The sequence below is a fragment of the Pelobates fuscus genome, chromosome 1 (genome assembly GCF_036172605.1).
Source record: "Pelobates fuscus isolate aPelFus1 chromosome 1, aPelFus1.pri, whole genome shotgun sequence".
Classification (NCBI taxonomy): Eukaryota; Metazoa; Chordata; class Amphibia; order Anura; family Pelobatidae; genus Pelobates; species Pelobates fuscus.
Genome location: NC_086317.1, coordinates 238,141,781 through 238,163,290, shown reverse-complemented (window position 1 = coordinate 238,163,290; position 21,510 = coordinate 238,141,781). Strand labels below are relative to the sequence as shown.

Below are 21,510 nucleotides of genomic sequence, written 5' to 3'. Positions count from 1 at the left end.
GGGAGCCATGGGGACACTGTGTCCGTAGTGTCTCCGTGTCCCAATGTGTATACCAATGTCCCTATGTCTTACAGCGTCCCCATGTGTCTCAGCGTCCCCATGTCTCACAGTGTCCCCTAGTGTCTGTGTCCCCATGTTTCCTAGTGTCCCCTAGTGTCTCAGTGTCCCCAGGTCTCCCAGTGTCCCCTAGTGTCTGTGTCCCCATGTGTCCCTTAGGGTCTCAGTGTCCCCATGTCTCTCTGCTGCCTTTCCCCTCATCCCTCACTTCCCTGAGCTGAAGTCTGTCTCTGAAGGCTGGGAGCTGCTGTCTGAACTCTCTGTGTTGTGTAGCTGCTCCCTCATGGATTAGTGAGTAGAGAGAGGCAGGGAGGGATATGCTGTAACTTTCTATCCCTGCCTCTCTCCACACACAGTGATTACTACTGGCTGGTGCTGGTATTGCAGAGTAATCTCTGTTTATACTGAGAAAAATATCTGCATTTGTATTGCCGGTAGTACTGCAATACTGCAATACCAGCACGGCCAGGTAGCCTCAAATACCAGTAAAATACCAGTCAGGTGGCAAACCTAAGAGTAGTGTGTATACAAAAAAAAACGCAAAAAACTTGCAGCTCCATTAGCCCCTATGTTAATCCGGCCCTGTGTCCACCAGACCACCAGGCAATAAATTAAAAGGTATTTCTATGTGTGGAGACTGGTTATTAAAACAGAGGCCTCCCACACACTGCCCCCCAACACTGTAACCCCCACACACACATACTCACCCTCCCCTCCTCTCTACACTGTCACCCTCCCACATAATGTCCCCTTATGCGCACACACACACTGCCCCCAACACTGTACCCACCCTACAAACATAGTCACCCTCTCCCACACTGTCACCCTTCCATACATTGACCCCCATACACACATACATTGCCCTCCCCCACACACTGCACTCCTCTCGCACACTGCACCCCTCTCACACACTGCAACCAACAGGCTGAGACAGCCATCTAGACCAAAAGGTAAGATACAGGAGTTTTTTTTTTAAATATATACCTTTTGACTGAATGTGTGTCTGTATGTGTATGTGTTTGTGTATTTGCATGTGTGTCATTATGTGACTTTGTATCTGTGCATCTATCTGTGTGTGTGTCTGTATGTGTGCATATGTGTATGTCTGTATGTATTTGTGCATGTGTGCATATGTGTGTCTGTGTGCACTAGCGTACATTTAGGGGTCGCATGGGTCACAGCTGCGACCGGGCTTGTCACTCTAGGGGGCCCTGCCACCCTGCGGACCCCTGTGACCCTGTACCAGCCGCCATGTTTTGCGTCAAACCGCCGTTCAAGGGGTCCATCGGGTGGCCCATGCGGTTAGGGCCACCCGATGGAGAGGGATTTTCAGGGTGCCCGGTCAGATTCAGACACTCACACATACATACAGATTCAGACACTCACACATATATACAGATATTTTATATTTGTTTTTTTCAAGGGCTTCTTTCTAAATATTTTTACACATAACACTCTAAACACAATTACAGAGACACATAATATAACTACAGTATGTGTGGGAATCTGATCTGGCTAAAAAGTCTATATAAAACATTTTACTTTGTTAATGGACAGTTGACTGCTAACGTTTACTTGATGTGTTAAGAACCAGTCTAGAATTTTTTGGAATACATCCACCAGTGTTTTTGCACAGTAATAATTAGCAATTATATGCAGTTTGCACATTGGTATTATTCCCTTTTTGCTATACGATTACTGTTTAGGGTAACTTGTACCTAAGATACATTAAATACGTTGAATATACAGTTTGCTCAAATGTTTGTATACCCTTGGAGATTTGGTAATAAATGTACCATTTCTAAAGAAAACATGAGTGAGCAGGCAAAACGCATTTGTTTTATTTCTTATGGGATTCATATTCAATTGTAGGTTATAACAGAATGGCACAATCATAAAACAAAACATGGCAATAAAGAAAAACATGAAATTACCCCTGATCCAAAGTCTGCATACCGTTAGTTCTTAATACTATATATTGCCCCCTTTAGCATCAATGACAGCATCATGAGGTCCCTAATTCTTGCAGGTGGTATAGCTGCCCATTCGTCTTGGCAACATGACTCCAGGTCATGCAAAGTCTTTGGTTGTCTTGCATGAACCGCACGTTTGAGATCTCCCCAGAGTGGCTCGATGATATTAAAGTCAGGTGACTGTGATAACCACTCCAGAACTTTCACCTTTTTCTGCTGTAACCACTAAAGGGTCAACTTGGTCTTGTGCTAAGGGTCATTGTCATGCTGGAAAGTCTAAGAGCGTCCCATGTGCAGCCTTCGTGCAGAAGAATGCAAATTGTCTGCCAGTATTTTTTGATAACATGCTGCATTCACCCCCAAAACATCAGTGTGCCACCACCAGGGGCGGACTGACAACTCATCGGGCCCCTGGGCAATAGGAGATCATGGGGCCCCCGTCTACCCACCAACTTGCAAGAGACACAAATATACATCACGCACACATGCATATGTTACAGAAAGAGTTGTAATGTGGGGGGGAGGGGGGGGGAGGGAGGCTTCAGTAGGGGACAGGAGTTGTAGTGTGTGGGACTGGGGCTGTAGTGGGAAGATAAGGGCTCTAATGGGCAACATGGGCTCTAATGGGTAAAAGGGTGCTGTAGAGGGGGTATAGGGGTTCTAATTTCAGATAGAGACTGTAGTGTTGGGTGTTTGTGGGGGACAGGGGCTGTAGTGGGTAGTTTTTAGGTCACCAGCCCCCCTTTCCTCCCATAAAAAAGTTATTTTATTCACGTTTTTGACCTAAATTAGAGTGGGTGCTGGTGCAAGATTTTTTTTCGGTCCACCTATCATAAGGATGGAAAAAAAGGTAGATCCCCATCTTTCGTACAACTACCATAATACTTTGCCAGATGGGTATCTACCATTTCCCCATCCTTGCAAGGTTGAACTTGCCTTGAGCAGTGTATGTATGTTTGACTGTAAGCATGTTTTGAATGGAGTATGTGTGTGTGAATGTAGGGGTGTATTTGTGTGTACTGTTTGCCTTAGAATATAGGGGTGTGTCTGTATGTATTGTTGATATTTAAATGCAGGGGTGTATTTGCTTGAACAGATACACAGGTGCAGACTCACAGATACATACATACACCAACACACATACAGATATACAGATACACAGACACACTAACATGCATAAAGATACACACACACAACCACACACATACAGATACACAAACACACTGATACGGATACACACACACTAACACACATACATACATACGGATACAGACACACACTAACACATACATACAGATACAGACACACACTAACACACATACAGATATACACACACTAACATACATGCAGATACACAGACACACTAACACATATAGATATACACACACTAACATACATGCAGATACACAGACACACACTAACACATACAGATATACACACACTAACATACATACATACAGATACAGATACAGACACACACTAACACATACAGATATACACACACTAACATACATACATACAGATACAGATACAGACACACACTAACACACATACAGATATACACACACTAACATACATACATACAGATACAGACACACACTAACACACATACAGATATACACACACTAACATACATACATACAGATACAGATACAAACACACACTAACACACATACAGATATACACACACTAACATACATACATACATACAGATACAGACACACACTAACACACATACAGATATACACACACTAACATACATACATACAGATACAGACACACACTAACATACATACATACAAATACAGATACAGACACACACTAACACACATACAGTTATACACACACTAACATACATACATACAGATACAGACACACACTAACACACATACAGATATACACACACTAACATACATACATACAGATACAGATACAGACACACACTAACACACATACAGTTATACACACACTAACATACATACATACAGATACAGACACACACTAACACACATACAGTTATACACACACTAACATATATACAGATAACATGCACACACAGATCACATTACATATTTAACCACCCCCCTGCTTACATACCTTTTTGGTTCAGGAGGGTGGTTGAGTGTGATGGGAGTCTGGCTCCCTCCTCTCTTGGCTTGTTGGTAAGCAGGGAGAGGGAAACTCCCTGCACCGCAGAATTACACAGGGCTCCTGATCATTACGGATGGCCCGTGCAGGCGGCGCATGTCGATGGGCGTGTGTGACGTCGACATTGTGCGCCCACGCACACAGGGATGACATACTCCTCTGCTCCCATGACCCTAGCTCCACCTCTGGTAAGTACTGCTGGGCCCGAGGGAGGTGTTTGACTTAAGTGGTTGGCACAAATTGTGTTGTGTGTCAAAGACACACACAAAGTGGCTGGGTGGCGGGCCCCCTACCTCGGCCGGGCCCTCGGACCATGTCTGAAGTGCCCGACCGGTCAGTCCACCCCTGGCCACCACCATGCTTCACAATGGGAATGGTATTCTTTTCACTATAGGCCTCATTGACTCCTCTCCAATCATAGAGCTTGTGGTTGTGAACACTAAGCTCTATTTTGGTCTCCTCACTCCAAATTACAGAAGCTGTAAGGCATGTCAAGGTGTTGTCGGCATATTGTAAACAGGCTTTTTTGTGGCATTGGTAAAGTCTTCTTTCTGGCAACTCGACCATGCAGCTAATTTTTATTCAAGTATCGTCGTATTGTGCTCCTTGAAACAACTACACCATCTTTTTTCAGAGCAGCCTGATTTCTCCTGAGGTTACCTGTGGGTTTTTCTTCGTATCCTGAATAATTCTTCTGGGAGTTGTGGCTGAAATCTATCTTGGTCTACCTGACTTTAGCTTGGTATCAAGAGATCCCTGAATTTTCCACTTCTTAATAAATTATTAAACAGTACTGACTGGCATTTCCAAGGCTTGGATATCTTTTTATATAATTTTCCATCTTTATGAAATTCCATTACCCTGTTACGCAGGTCTTTTGACAGTTCTTTTCTGCTCCCCCTGGCTCAGTATCTAGCTGTCAAGATCAATCTCCCTAACACGCAAACTTAGTAGCTCAATGGATACACAAAGCCAGACGTATTACCGGGCCTTAGAATGGCCGGACTTAACGTATGATAAGTACAGTGAAAAGTATAGAATAGTCAGACAAGCCAAGGTCAAGATTGGAGACGGAATAATAAACGTAGAACAAAGCCAAGGGTCAAGGATACCAGAAGAATGGATAAATGGGAAACAAGCCGAATTCAGATACCAGAAGAGACACACTAAAGAAATGCACTCTCGAGCTACAAAAGACCACAGCAGCAGGGCCTGTGCAAGGATTTCTGCCGCCCTAGGCAAAAGAAAAATTTGCCGCCTGCCCCCCATGTGACATCACAATGCCCCACCCATATGATCTGTCATATGAACCAACACAAGTGCTGCACACAGTGTGTGTTTACATTAAAAGGCCTGAAGGGACCGGCTATAGACACCAGAACCTCTTCATTAAGCTGCAGTGGTTCTGGGGACTATAGTGTCCCTTTAATGTGGGGTAAATTAGAGATTAGTGCCACAAATAATATACTAGATTGCCTACTTACAACTAGATGAGGATGATTATGGGAGGAATCCCAACTCCTAACACCTCCAGCCATGGAAGTCCCCCTCCTGCTCCAAAAAGGTAGGACCTGGAGAGTGGCTAAAATCTTAGCCTGTATGTGTATGTATGAGTGTCTGAATCTGTATGTATGTGTATGAATCTGTATGTATGTGTCTGTGTATGAATCTGTATGTATGTATGTATGTGTCTGTGTCTGAATCTGTATGTTTGTGTATGTGCCTGAATCTGTATGTCTGTGTGAGTGTCTGAATCTGTATGTATGTGTCTGAATCTGTATATCTGTGTGAGTGTCTGAATCTGTATGTATGTGTGTGTGTGAGTGTCTGAATCTGTGTGTATGTGTGTCGGAATCTGTGTGAGTGTCTGAATCTGTATGTATGTCTGTGTGAGTGTCTGAATCTGTGTGGGTGTCTGAACCTGTATGTATGTGTGAGTGTCTGAATCTGTGTGTATGTGTGTCGGAATCTGTGTGAGTGTCTGAATCTGTATGTATGTTTGTGTGAGTGTCTGAATCTGTGTGGGTGTCTGAATCTGTATGTATGTCTGTATGTATGCGTCTGAATCTGTGTGAGTGTCTGGATCTGTATGTATGTGTGAGTGTCTCGATCTGTGTGGGTGACTGAATATGTATGTAATAATGTCTGAATCTGTATGTTATTGTGAGTGTCTGAATCTGTAAGTCTGTGTATCTACATGTCTGTGTATCTGTATATGTGTGTCAGTGGGTGTATCTGTATCTGTGTATGTGTCAATGTGTGTATCTGTATCTCTGTGTATGTATGTGTCTGTGTGTGTCTGTGTGTATCTGTATGTCTATGCAGGTGTATGTGTGTCAGTGTGTGTATCTGTATGTCTGAGCATCTGTATTTGTGTCAGTGTGTGTGTATCTGTAAGTCTGTGTATCAGTGCGTATCTGTATTTGTGTGTGTATCTGTTTGTCTGTACATCTGTATGTGTGAGTATGTGTATCTGTGTGCCTGTATCTGCATGTTTTGTTTATGTATGGCAGTGTTTGATACACATACTGAACCACATGCAGATGCACAGACACACATACAGTTGCACAGAAACACTGATACACACACTGACACACATGCAGATGTACAAACATCAGGAGGGAGAGCCTGGGGCAGAGCAGGGACTGTCTATGGCAGAGGGGGAGAGCAGGGAGAGCCTGGGGCAGAGGGGGGGGGGAGCAGGGACAGCCTGGGGCAGAGTAGAGAGAGCCTGGGGCAGAGGGGGAGAGTGGGGAGAGCCTGGGGCAGAGCGGGGAGAGCCTGGGGCAGAGGGGGAAGAACATGGAGAGCCTGGGGCAGAGGGGGGAGCAGGGAGAGCTTGGGGCAGTGGGGAAGAGCTTGGGGAAAAGCAGGGAGAGCCTGGAGCAGAGGGGGAAGAGCATGGGGTAGTGGGGGAGAGCAGGGAGAGCCTGGGACAGTGGGAGAGAGCAGGGAGAGCTTGGGGCAGATGGGGAGGGCCTGATGCAGAGGGGGAGAGCAGGGAGAGCTTGGGGGAGAGCAGGGAGAGCTTGGGGCAGTGGGGGAGAGCCTGGGGCAGAGGATAAAGCAGGGGCAGAGAGAGCAAGGGGAGCCTATGGCAGAGAAAAACAAATATATTTGAAATAACAGCAACTATGTTCCCTACAAACATTTTGCTAATACGAGGGGTACAATTTATGGAAATGGGCTGCCAAGGGGTACTCGAGTGAAAAAAAGTTGGGAACCACTGTTGTAGAGGATCTTAAGTGTGTGCTTATTTAATTGTGTGTGTGTGTGTGTGTGTGTGTAGTGGATGCAGTGTGTTTTTGTGTAAGGGATAGAAAGCAGTGTGTTTGTGTGTAAGGGATGTATAGTGTTTTTCTGGTTGTGTGTGAGGGATGCATTGTGTGAATTTGTGTTTGTATGTGCAAGGGATGCAAGGTGTGTTTCTGTGTATTTAAGGAATGCAGTGTGTGTGTGTCTGTAAAGGGTGCATTGAGTGTGTGTAAGGGGTGCATTGAGTTGTAAGAGATGCATTCTGTTTCTGTGTGTGTAAGGTAAGCAGTGTGTGTGTGTGTGTGTGTGTGTGTGTGTGTGTGTGTGTGTAAGGGATGCATTGTGTGTTTCTGTGTATGTGTGCAAGAGATGCACTGTGTTTGTGTGTAAGGGTTGCATTGTGTGTGTGTGTGTGTAATGGATGCATTGTGTGTTTCTCTGTGTGTAAGGGAAGCATGGTGTTTTTCTGTGTGTACTGATGCATTGTGTGTTTCTGTTTATGTATAGGGAAGCATTGTGTGTGTAGTGTGAAAGAGAGAGTTTGTGGGGTAAGATTAGGACTCTGTTTCCCCTCTTCCTCAGCCTCTCTCCCCTCCTGTCCCTTAGTGCTCTCCCCTCCTGTCCCTTATAGCTCTCCCCTCCAGTCCTTTAGGGCTTTCCCCTGCCCCACTGTCCACTAGTGATCTCCCTGCCCCCTTTCCCGTAGTGCGCTCCCCTTCTGTCTCTTAGAGCTCTCCCCTCCTGTCCCTTAGAGCTCTCCCCTGTCCTTTAGAGCTCTCCCCTGCCCCTTAGTGGTCTCTCCTCTCCTCCTCTGTCCCTAAGTGGTCTCTCCTCTCCCCCCCCTCAGATTAGTGGTCTCTACTCCCCCGCCTCCCTTAGTGGTCTCTCCTCTCCCCCCTTTCCATTAGTGATCTCTCCCCTCCTCACCCCTTTCTATTAGTGGTCTCTCCTCTCTCCCCTTGTTGTCTCTCCTCTCCCCCCTCCCAGTTAGTGGTCTCTCCTCTGCCCCCCCTCCCATAATGGCCACTCCTCTCCCCGACCCTTAGTGGTCTCTTCTCAACTCCCCCCCCAGTGGTCTCTCCTCCTCTACCCCCTCTCTGCTCCATCCCTTAGTGGTCTCTCTTCCTCCACCCCCTCCCTCCCTTAGAGGTCTCTCCTCTCCCTCCACTCCCCCTCCCTCAGTGGTCTCTCCTCCCCCCCACCTCCCCCATTGGTCTCTCCTCCACCCCCTCCCTTAGTGGTCTCTCCTTAACCCTCACCCTTAGTGGTCTCTCTACACCCCCACCCTACGATATTGGTCTCTCCTACACACCCCCTCCCCCTTAGTGGACTCTCTCCCTCCCCTACCTCTATAGTAGCGTGGCCAAGCTCCGGTTCGGGGTACAGGAGCTTCTGTTTCCTGTAGCCGGCCGGACTGACAGAAAGTGCTCACTGAGTGAGCACTTCCTGTCAGTCCGGCCGGGTACAGGAAACGGATGCTCCTGTACCGCGGACCAGAGCAGAGCTCAGCTACGCTACACAGAGGGACTGGCAGGAGGGAGTGCTGTGCGCTTCCCCCCTGCTGATCCTTCATATCTTGCGCCCCCAGGCCAGTGCACTCTAATGGACGCGCCGGCCTGGGCAGTGCTGCAGCCACCAGATGCTCTCTATAGAGCGCACAGGCAGCTGCAGCATTTGATGAGCCAACGCTCCTGGCGGCGCACCTTTCTAAGGGGTGCTCTAGGTGACTGCCTAAGTCGCCTATAGGATGCGCCGGCCCTGTTGGCAACTTACCATGCCTTCTTCATATATTTCCCCAATGGGTGCGGAATGCCTGCTGAACGAGTGACTATGCCTCTTTGTGAGTTTTTTTTTAGGGGTGTAGATTATTGCGTTTTGCCCTCGTCATCCATTCATAGCTTGCCGACTTCATTCTATCCAGGCTACTGTCCTGCGTGCAGCTGCATTGTGTGCGTTCTATCTCCCCCCCTGTCCTCGCGGTACCTAGGGCCATGTGGTATGGCAGGCAGTGATTGGTGGAATGCGGCTGCTGAATGATCCTAATAAGAGCGTTGTCCCAGCCGGAGACTGCAGGTCAGAATACACATGTGTTTTATTGTTAAACCAATATACCCTGTACTGCCACTATGTACATACTGGGAAAGATCTCTAGGTATTTGATTCTAGGTGGTTTAAAAAAAAAAAAATGTGTCTGTCAGTGTGTATGTGTGTGTCAAATCAATGAGAGTGTGTCTGTCAGTCTTTGTCACATCAGTAAGAGTCAGTGCTTGTCAGTGAGTATATGTCAATGGGTGTCAAATTAATGAGAGTGTGTCTGTCAGTGAGTGTGTGTGAATCTGTCAGTATATGTCAAATCAATGAGAGTGTGTCTGTCAGTGAGTGTATTTGTCTGACAGTGCGTATGTGTGTGTGTGTTATCAGTAAGAACTTAAAGGGGGACCTTCGATGATACCTGCACCGGGGCCCTGTGATTTCTAGTTATGCCCCTGGTTGTATTATTTGTGTTTTATATCCATACACTTTGCCTCTGGGGATTGCATGTATACTGATATATATATATTTTTAAATCTTTATTTTTCATGTGCTCAGATTAACAACAGGCGTGCAGAGCCACGATAGCTTCTGCGCACATTTTCATAACATTTTACAGTGTAGAAAAGGCAGTTTTATATAGGAAGACAGCATGCAGTGTAAATGGTTAATACGCATATTATTGTATTATAAAGATAATTCCAAATTACAGTTTTAGACACAGAGTGCCAATTAATCCATATTTCTTACTCGTCTGGGTTTCATATATTTCTATAATGAGAACGGTGACCATAACAGTATCAGGCTACCACTACATGTCATTTCATCAGATTCTTCCTGTTAAAATACTTTCTGAATAACTCAAAGGGTACCCTAAGCATCATAAAATTGTTTGCTATTTGCAGAGGATATATAGCAATTATATCCCCTGTTCTGTTTCTATAACTACAGAAATGTTCATATCTTGCTACAGTTGTAAGGTTTGTGCGCCTTGGTGAGTACCTGTTCTTCAAGACCTATCTAGATTAAAATGGCTTTTTCTCTGCTTCATGGGAAGCAACCTGAGCCAGGACTGAATGCTAAACTGTCAATAAGCTGATAATAGCCACAGTGCCGGTGCTTTCAGCTTAGGCAGCAGTTCCATTTATCTTGTTTGATGAATGGAATTGCTGCCAAGTATTGAACTACATGTTCCATAATACCTGCCTTCTCCAACCAGAATGCTAACATTCCAGCTCAAATTCAGCATTCTTCAAGGGAATTGTTTTTAATATCTATTCAAACTGCACATCTTGACACTCTTTTAAATCACATATATGCTTGCATAAGCACATGAATACACAAATCTTGAATTGAAGCCATGCTGCCATCTGCTGTTTTTACCATTGCTGTGCTTCAATGTGTTATTCTAGCCTCTGCTGTCTCACACAGAGGATTACAAATGTACATTTTCAAGGCAAATAAGAACTAATTGGCCTGATGTAGTTGCTTATTCCCTATTTAGAAAGCAAAAGCCAGCCACCTGTCAGTCCCACACAGGATCTTTGATGTCCCCCACTATATTTGTCCTTGTGTCTCTCCTTGAAGCCCACTTAATGCATGAAAAACCATCTTGGATGGGAAGGAGGCTGTAAATCACTATCTATTTTTCACTTTTGAGGTTTTAGAAACTTCAGATGGGATTTCCCCAGTACGGGTTACATTAAGCAACATTACATAAATTCCCCACAAATGCACTCAAGAGATGGTCCAGGAAAAGATATTTTATTGAGACAGATTAATAGGAGAAATCACTGCAGAGACAAGTGAATGATGACATCTCATGAGTTAGGTTCAGTACATAGAGCCAGAGTCCGTATACAGCACACTGTCTTCCTGATGAGTATATATATTGCACTTCTAATAAAATAACAGCTCTGATACAGATAGACTACAATGTCCAGGCCCATCTCTGGTACACCTGTTGTGAAAAAGGCATACGTACTGCTTTATGATGTACACTTATACAAACTTATGCATCTAGCTGAATTGAAATCTCTGGGCTAACGTCCTCGGAGAAGCCCTTTCATAAATCTGTTGTATGCACTATTATGCAGTAAGCCCTGGACACAATGTGCTTGTAAAGTATATATAGAACTCTATTCATACAGCGCTATAAAAAATAATGTGTGTCCAACACTCACACATTGGCGATTTGCGTTAGCCCTGTATTTCAGCTCAGTTAAAACAGTGTGGATGTTGCGTCCCAGAGTGTGACAATATTACATAAAGAGTGACATATCAGTAGGGGAAGTGTTGATAAATGAAGAGAGAATTGTGTATATGCAGATCTCTCTGCAATGTATTGATGGTACTGGTACAACAGTACATATAATTACAGCTGTGCTGCGTAGATCTATACAGGATTTCCACAGACGTCATAAGAGTAATGCACATATCAGAACTCTGCACAGAAGTGATATACAGAAACCTCTTAAATCTGGTAATACACACTTGAACTCAGGGAATTAATTAGAACAGGAGTGTAGGAGAATTGTCCTCTTCTGATCCTTAACAGAGCCTACACAGCAGTGATGTCCGGCTTGGCACAAAACTGATACACTGTGAAGAATAGCAACATACATGTGACTATACAGAGCAGGGATGTATGTAGGACTCTGCAGAGTAATGTTACGCACATACTGTAGGGTTACCAGATATTTCCTTTTAAATAAAACAATTACAAAACTATAACTGAATGATTAACAATCTTCCCATGGTGTAAGCATCATTGGTGTTAATGTAATCTTGTCATTCCAGTTAAGTATTGATTTCCCATATAGTTTATTTTTTGGAAGATACATCTGATTATGATGTATATTGTGATTCTCTGCATAGTTGTGGTGTGCAGAGGTCTTTGCAGGACCATACTTAGAGTAGATCCCACAGAAAGGTGATATGAACAGTAGACTAGCTAAATTAGGAAGAATCTTTGCAGAGAGAATATATTTAGAGATTAGAGAATCGAACTTTGCATGGTACCACACACCAGATTCTGTGCAGTTATATGCGCAACATTATGCAGAGTACCAATATGTTCAGGAATCTGCAGAAAGAACACCTGCAGAATTCTCTGCACGGAAATGCTTTCCTGCACAGCAGTATTGTGCACAGGACCCCGCACATAAACGGCATACACAGAGCTCTGCAGAGCAGGTCAATTTCTTCCAGCAGAGCATATTCTAGAGATGCAGGGAGGCAGGAATGAGGTACCCACTCAGACAGACAGACACAGACCCCTCTTCAACACAGTGGCAGTGCAGGGGAAATCTCATACTGTGCCTCACTGAAGCAGAGCTCGGATCTGCTTGGATGTGGTATCATCGTGCAGGTGACGAGTTGTATATCTGATAGATAAAACAAAATGAAAAGTATTACTGAATAAAACAATACCTACAATGCAGACTGGTAGGTTATTTCCCTATGAATTACAACCTAAAAAATTCCCCACACGCACCTATCAGATTTTCAGGTACCCAAAAATAATGTTTCTTTTTTCAACACGCTTTTTTTTTTTTTTAATCATTGTTAGTACAGCACAGATAATAACAAAGTTTCTCCTCTTGAGTGATTTAAACAGATGATAATGATCACAATTGTTATTTATCTATTAACCCTCCAGGTCAATTTTCTGAGCTGTGTAAAAAATCATGTAGACAATAAAATGAGTAATGCATGGAAGTCAGAACAAACCCCACAACTTTGTGCTATTTAATTGCATGGCTCATTGCCGGACTTTGGAATGTAACTTAAAGGACCACTCCACACTTGCAAAATAACCCCCCAAACACCACTGTTTAGGTGAAATACCCCCAATGCAGTCTTTTTAAGCCCTCCCTTTTTTCCCAAAAGAGACTTTAAAGGACCACTATATAGCCAGGAAAACAAACTCGTTTTTCTGGCACTATGTAGTCCTTAGGTCCCCCCACCTTCATGGCCCCCCTCCAACTGGGCTGAAAGGGTTAAAACCCCTTCAGCCACCTACCTTTCTCCAGTGCCGGCTCCGTCGGCGCCGGGGAACTCTCCTCCTCCTGCCGCACGCGCATTCAAACCGCCCATAGGAAAGCATTACTCAATGTTTTCCTATTGACATCAGCGTCTTCTCACTGTTTAATTCTTTATTTTTTCAGTGCAACAAAAATCATAACAGCAGGCGTGTGGTGCCCCAATAGCATTCCTCACGCTGATTATCGACATTTTTACAATGGGGTTCTCACTGTGATTTTCACAGTGAGAATCGTGGTAGTGGTCTCTAGTGGCTGTCAGGGAGACAGCCACTAGAGGCTGGATTAAGCCTCAATGTGTAAACATAGCAGTTTCTCTGTAACTGCTATGTTTACAGCTGCAGGGTTAAAACTAGAGGGACCTGGCACCCAGACCACTTCATTGAGCTGAAGTGGTCTGGGTGCCTATAGTGGTCCTTTAAGTCCACTATAGCTGGTCTTAAGTCTGCAACTGAATGGGCGGCAGGCACACTTAAGTAGAGAATGTTTGCCACTTCTCTTAGCTCAAGGGAGCTAACAAAAGTAGAAAGGAATCCTCCCTGGCTGTTTGACTGACAGCCAGGGGGTAGTTCTCATAGAAATCAGCACTTTTATAAACTGGAGTTAGACTAGGATACACCCTCACCTATAAAGCACTTCAGCCAGCTGAAGTACTTTTGGGGTGTGAAATGGTCCTTTAACAACTGCAGTGTTGCTTCACCTGGTGTATGGTCTGGGTTAGCTTGAAGCCAGAGAAGAACACATGATTGAAGTGGTAAATTAAAGCCACATACTGTGAAATATTGTAATTGTTTCCTATTTTGGCGTTAACTACTTATGTTTTATATTCCTCTGCCTTTTTTTTATTTATTTATTTATTTAAATGTATTACGGTTGCATATTTTTGTTATGTTTGCTTTCATTTCTTTATTATAACCAGTTAATTGTTGCTAAAGAGAAGAAAGGTTTATCAAGACTTTGGCAGGTAAGCAGTAACTGGGTATTCCCATGTCCTATATTCACTAAGGGTGGGGGATCATTATTCTAGATATCATTGGGCTGGGGGATCTTGTATCCTAGTCATTAAGTTATAATGAACAGGGGTCTTTATATATGTTCTCAATGGCCTAGGGGTGAAAGAAGAATGGCCCCTGCAATGTTTATAATGTCTGTCCACCACACTGCATACAGGGATAGAGGGCTTTTTACAGATCCCTACCCAGTTTATTATTCCATGCACCATCTGGAATTTGAGCTTGAAGAAAGGAGTAATCCCTCATCAACAGTTAAGTTAGGGTCAAGATGATTTTTCTTTTACACAATGTTCTACCTTTACCATACTTTTTCATTTATTGATTCAAAAAACATTATTTTTTTTTCATACAGCAAAACGTTTAGAAAAATACTTTTTATCACTATAGTAATACTTTTTTTCTATATAAAAAGTATTTATTATGCAAGAACAGTGAGAGAGAGCGGAAATATATTCATATGAATCCTCACACACTAACTAGCACGCAATAAATTACTGTATTGTATGTACCTTAGAGCATTGAGAAGTCCTTCTGTGCTAGTGGATGGCTGGTCCTTCAGCACTTTTATACAACCTTTCATCTGGGAAGAAAAGGTTCAACTGTCATACACAAAGTGAATGTCTGTTTATACATACAGACAAAAAGGGCACTTTAAATGAGTGTACATTGTATTTCCATGATGATTAGCAATCTGTATAAATTATTGTACTTTCCATGAATCTGCAAAGCCAAGGAAAACCATCACATGTATATTTAGGTCATTTTTCTGCTACAGGTTCAGTGGGGAATTTTATACCATTTCCAGTACTCACATCAATTTTAGAGGTTTTGGCAAACGCTCCAACTGGATGAACGTGATCATACAGAATAATAACTCCAACCATTACCCGCATGCAGAACAGCAGTGTCTCAGTGCTGGTGAAACGGCTGCGGTATCCACTGATGATAAAAAAAAAATTATTACTTTTAGACAATTTCTTGTGGGGTATTTTAGCCCAATGCCTGCACGTGTGTGGTTACGGTACCTACGATTGAAACATACCTGCTGTAATGATTGATAATTGACCGCACAGGAGTTTATACCTCTATTTGATAAACTTTTGATTACTCATATTTAGGGCTTGTTTCCAATGTTGTCGGCAATATTATACAACCAGCCAGTACTCGCTAAAGTAGCTGTCTCCAAATACCGTTAGCTAGTTAGCGACTGGATTCCAACCTTAGATTAGATTTAACCAGCTGCCATACCTCAAATTGGATCTGTCACCAAAAATAAAATCTGCTTCTATATATCCTTCCCTGTGTCTGAATCGCTTTTTATTTTTTTTCTGAGAGCTTAATAAAATTCATAATGAAAAGTAGGGATTGCTTTACCTTGTGTATAGCAGCCAAGGTGAAAGAAGTTGCCAATGGGTAGAGCTTAAATCAGGTTTTAATTTCAGCTGTCAATAAAATTTACTCATAAACAATCAGAGAATTTAATTCCACAGAAGGACAGGCAGCAGACATAAGCAGAAGAGAACAAAATGGATGCTCCGAGATATTGAGGATGGCTATGGGTTTGGGGAGAGTAATGGCACATTTATGGGTCCAGAAACGTGGACATCTTCTGGACCCCAACATTGGAGCCATATGACGTCTCAGGAGACTGGATATCACTTAGCCCAATGACCATTACCGTTCACCCTGCTGCTCATGGGATGAAGGATAGGGTAGTTGAGTCTTTACTGAATAATGTTTTTTAATTTTAAGTTTTTGATGTTCATTTCAGTGCTGCACTACTCTCTAATGCGGTTGGAAAGGCTTAATTATATCTTTTTCCTTAATTATAATTTGTAGTTGTTATTCTATTTGGTTGATACATACACTTTTTTCAATTTTCACAATATTGTTGATCAGATGTTAAACACAGAGTGTAATGTTGGAAACTGGTAGGTAGTTTGAAGCCGCTAATATCTACCAGCAGATATTTACCAACAAAACTGTCCACGTGCCCCCAAACACATTTGAAAATCTAAAAAAAATCTCAATGCTTTTAACATTTTAGAAATTAACAAATAAACACTCCTATTTATGTCTGTGATACTCACGGTGTCTCTAACATGACTCTACATACGCATGCCATGGTGCTCAGGCAGTCTGTGGTGTCTTCAATAGGCAAAGATTTGTTCTACAAAGAAACATAAAAGAACGTGCCACCAAATTATTTCAGATTCATGTTTACATTCAAAGAAAACAACTGAAAACGTAGGTAGTGAATCTTTTTTAATAATGTTGTTTCCTTGGAATTAATTCATGAGGTAGGATGTTAACGTTATTAAAGGGACATTCTTAAGCAATATAACCACTACTGCTGATTGTAGTAGTTAAGGTGTAAAGCTTGTCATACTGCATTTTCCCCCCAAAAGTATTTGAGTGGTTTGAAAAACAAACAGGTGGGCTTACAGTGCATTGCAAAAGTATTCACCCCTTGACCTTTTGCCTATTTTGTTACATTACAGCCTTAAATTTTATTAATCTTGTGTGATGGTTCAGAACACAATAGTCTAAGTTGGTGAAGTGAAATGAGAAAAATATATACATAAGACTATTTTTTAGAAATAGAAAACAGAAAATTGGCATGTGCGTATGTATTCACCCTCTTTGTTATGAAGCCCATAAAAAGCTCTGGTGCAACTAATTACCTTCAGAAGTCACATAATTAGTGAAATGATGTCCACCTGTGTGCAATCTAAGTGTCACATGATCTGTCATTACATATACACACCTTTTCTGAAAGGCCCCAGAGGCTGCAACACCTAAGCAAGAGGCACCACTAACCAAACACTGCCATGAAGAACAAGGAACTCTCCAAACAAGTAAGGGACAATGTTGTTGAGAAGTACAAGTCAGGGTTAGGTTATAAAAAAATATCCAAATCTTTGATGATCCCCAGGAGCACCATCAAATCTATCATAACCAAATGGAAAGAACATGGCACAACCGCAAACCTGCCAAGAGACGGCCGCCCACCAAAACTCACAGACTGGGCAATGAGGGTATTAATCAGAGAGGGAGTACAGAGACCTAAGGTAACCCTGGAGGAGCTGCAGAGTTCCACAGCAGAGACTGGAGTATCTGTACATAGGACAACAATAAGCCGTACGCTCCATAGAGTAGGGCTTTATGGCAGAGTGGCCAGAAGAAAGCCATTACTTTCAGCAAAAATCAAAATGGCACGTTTTGAGTTTGCAAAAAGGCATGTGGGAGACTCCCAAAATGTATGGAGGAAGGTGCTCTGTTCTGATAAGACTAAAATTTAACTTTTTCGGCCATCAAAGAAAACACTATGTCTGGTGCAAACCCAACACATAACATCACCCAAAGAACACCATCCCCACAGTGGAAAATGGTGGTGGCAGCATCATGCTGTGGGGATGTTTTTCAGCAGCCGGGACTGGGAAACTGGTCAGAGTTGAGGGAAAGATGGATGGTGCTAAATAAAAGGATATTCCTGAGCAAAACCTGTACCACTCTGTGCGTGATTTGAGGCTAGGACGGAGGTTCACCTTCCAGCAGGACAATGACCCCAAACACACTGCTAAAGCAACACTTGAGTGGTTTAAGGGGAAACATTTAAATGTGTTGGAATGGCCCAGTCACAGCCCAGACCTCAATCCAATAGAAAATCTGTGGTCAGACTTAAAGATTGCTGTTCACAAGCGCAAACCATCCAACTAGAAGGAGCTGGAGCAGTTTTGCAAGGAGGAATGGGCAAAAATCCCAGGGGTAAGATGTGGCAAGCTCATAGAGACTTATCCAAAGCGACTTGGAGCTGTGATTGCCGCAAAAGGTGGGTTTACAAAGTATTGACTTTAGGGGGGTGAATGCACATTGACGTTTTCTGTTATTTTGTCCTATTTGATGTTTGCTTCACAATAAATAAATAAATAAATAAATCTACAAAGTTGTGGGCATATTCTGTAAAAATACTTTTGCAAGGCACTGTATATATAACAACATTTACACTACCGGGTTATTAGTATGAATTCTCCAATTTGAATGACAATCAAAGCCTGAGTGTGCTGGGAGGCAGGCTATACCAGCACTCTTATTCTGTCACTAACATCCACTTTGGATAGATTTCATGCTTGTAATACAGAAGTGTAAATTCTGCATTATCAATGTGGCCGCCAAGAAGGTGGGTATGTGTTCCAGAGGTAGACCTGGCTTTGTTATGCACAAGTATCTGTCAAGAAAACAAAACTGTGGATGGTGCCTATAAGTTATTTGCACCATAATCACTACAATGAGTTACAGTGGTTATGGTGCCTAGCGTGCATCTTTTAAAGTATTTGACGCAAGTCAAAAATTAAACTCTGATTCTGAGTAGACATATTAAATATGTCTAAAAATCTTCACATAGGGATGCATTTACTCTTGTGTAAGTTACAAGTGGTTATTTAGATTTCGAAAACTCGTCAAAAAAGATCAATTCCAAGCACTTATTGTTGTCACCTACTTAGCATTGTGTATACATTTATTAGAATTTTAAAAAATATATATTTTTTAGGGATTCTATCCATTGTAAAGTCTTATTCATCTCACCTCGGACACAAACTTGGTTGTTGCACTGCTGAGGGTTTTCAGCATGGGAGTTGCATCAGCATAGAACAAAGACATGCGATTGGCCATCTCATTATTTACATCACATTCTGGGTCCACCTGTTAGGCAGAGACACGATCTTAAAGTCTGATGTTCCAGAGTGACAACATGCCCACAAAGTCCTGCTGTTTTTTTGTTTTTTTTACCTGAAAGTTGTTAAGTCGGTTACGACTGACAGTCCGCCTATAATAACTGAAATCATTTTGTATCGCAGGGTTTGTCATCTGAGGAAACACAGAGCGTGACAGATAAGAAAATCAGTATACTTTATGTGCTTTAGATCAAGTCTGATAAAAGTGACTTGAACTTTATAATACCCTCCCCCTCCATCATTAAAGCGGCACTGTCATGGCCGAATCCCATTTTTTTTAACCCCCTCCCGACTCCACTACATCTAATTGACCCCCTAGTCACCCTCAAATGCCCCTAAGCCCCCCATATTACCTATTTCTTTATCTTTATTTTCTGCCTGGACCAAAGTCCTGGGCGCCACCATCTTTGTGTGGGTAGGTGAAGTCCCTGTGGGACACGTCATCTGCCCACACTAGATAGCGCTGTGAAATTCCTGCCCATGCCCAGTTAAACACTTGGGCATGCATACGGGAATTTAATCTATTCATTCATTCGTCAGAAAGACAAATGAATTAATAGAAATGTCAGACGAACAAACAAACACTGAATATCAGTGTTCGTTTGTTTGTTCAGTTTAATACAAGGAGGGAGATACCGGCGCGCAGCTCCCTCCTTGTAACATTTAAAAATAGAAGCGTCAGGGAGCAGTGCTCCCCGCCACTTCCTAAGCCCCCCATGTCCTCCCTCACTCTATGGGGGTCAATTTGACCACCATAATAGCATAAGGGAGATTGAAATCTCCTGAATGTCCCTACTTGCTATGCCGCGAGTAGGGGCAAGTGTACTAAACAGTGAGCGTGGCTGCTCACTGTTAAAAACAAAAAAACCCTAGTACCCCCCCCCCCCCTGAGCAGGCGGGGGCCCTAAATAACAATAAGTGGGAGGGACCTATTGTCCTCTCCCTGGCCCCCACCCCTGAGCGGTGGGTGGGGGCCCTAAAGGATAATGAGGGGGTGGGACCTATTGTCATCCCCCCCAGCCCCCACCCCTGAGCGGTGGGTGGGGGCCATAAATAACAATGGGGGGGAGGACATATTGTCCTCCCCCCCCCCGAGCGGCGGGTGGGGGCCCTAAATAACAATAAGGGGGGCCCTAAATGAAAATGCCTCCCCCTAAGGTGACTAGGGGTCCCCAATGCCCCTAGTCACCACCCCCCCACACCCAAATAAAAAATGAATAATCCCCTACCTACCCCCCTCACCCTAAAAATAGTGAGGGCGTAATAAAAGAACTACCTGTAAAAAAATTATAAAAAAAAATAAAAAATAAAACACAACTTACCATTTGATGTCTTAATTTTTCAGTTACAAAAAAGGCCAAATAAAAAACATAATACCCGTCGAACTTGTAAAAAATAAAATAAAAAAAACAGAGCACAAAAAAAAGAAAAAACAGACGAAAAAGAAAAAACCCTGAAAAAACAGTGAGCAGTTAATAGACATGCCCCTACTCGCAGCATAGCGCGTAGGGGCAGAATTTACTAATACTAAGTAATCTTTACTTAGTATTAGTAAATTTGTCTTAAAGACCAATTTAGGTCTTTCAGCCTTTTGGTAGATAGCTCCCTAATACTGTGGGAATTAGGGAGTTATCTACCAAGCGGCTGCAAGATGCAGCCGCAGCACGAATGGGATTGGAATTTCATTCATTCTAATGAAATTCCGATACGAACCAAGTCCCGAAAGGCATCCTAACATGAATGAACAAACTGTTCTCATTCTGTTAGGACGCAATTAGTCTGTTTCGCCGGCGTTCTGTCTAAGTGACAGGACGTTCGGGAAAAGTGATAGTAAGCATCGCGGGAACAAGGAGGAAAGCTTAGAATTGTGGGAAAATTTCTCTGCCCACCGGAAATGAAGCACACTTTGCTCCTCCGCTGGTCAGAGATGGTCAGGCGTAGGAAACCTCCATAAGACAAATAGTCCCTACTTTGTCTTATGTTTTAAAGAAAACTAGAGCAGACAGGAAGAAACGAAGAACAGATCCTGACAGAGGGAGAGAAGAGGAATCGATTGGAGAAAGGTAAGTTCGGCATGACAGTGCCGCTTTAAGTTGAATGAACACATGAAAAACCCAAGGTATCTCTTTGGTAAATTATTCTGTGCAACCCCTTTTTTTTTTTTTTTTTTTTTAATTCTTTCTTTTTTGCAGTGCGCATATAAACATACAAGTACGTCACGCCACAACAGCGATTGACCATTAGTTGGTTACTC

General features: G+C 43.0%; 1 protein-coding gene across 5 annotated transcripts in view; it reads right to left on the bottom strand.

Annotated features, from left to right (window-relative positions):
- Nucleotides 1-11,817: 11,817 nt before the first annotated feature.
- The window catches only part of LOC134611507 (CYFIP-related Rac1 interactor A-like), a 95,153-nt gene continuing 85,460 nt past the window's right edge, over nucleotides 11,818-21,510 (bottom strand). For all 5 annotated transcript variants that reach the window (XM_063455445.1, XM_063455470.1, XM_063455479.1 and 2 more), the window contains 6 exons: nucleotides 19,312-19,389; nucleotides 19,108-19,224; nucleotides 16,611-16,690; nucleotides 15,333-15,459; nucleotides 15,030-15,100; nucleotides 11,818-12,850 (listed from right to left, as the gene is read on the bottom strand). In XM_063455445.1, the coding sequence (XP_063311515.1) occupies nucleotides 12,787-12,850; nucleotides 15,030-15,100; nucleotides 15,333-15,459; nucleotides 16,611-16,690; nucleotides 19,108-19,224; nucleotides 19,312-19,389 (537 nt within the window). In that variant the 3' untranslated portion in view covers nucleotides 11,818-12,786. The remainder of the gene's footprint in view (nucleotides 12,851-15,029; nucleotides 15,101-15,332; nucleotides 15,460-16,610; nucleotides 16,691-19,107; nucleotides 19,225-19,311; nucleotides 19,390-21,510) is intronic.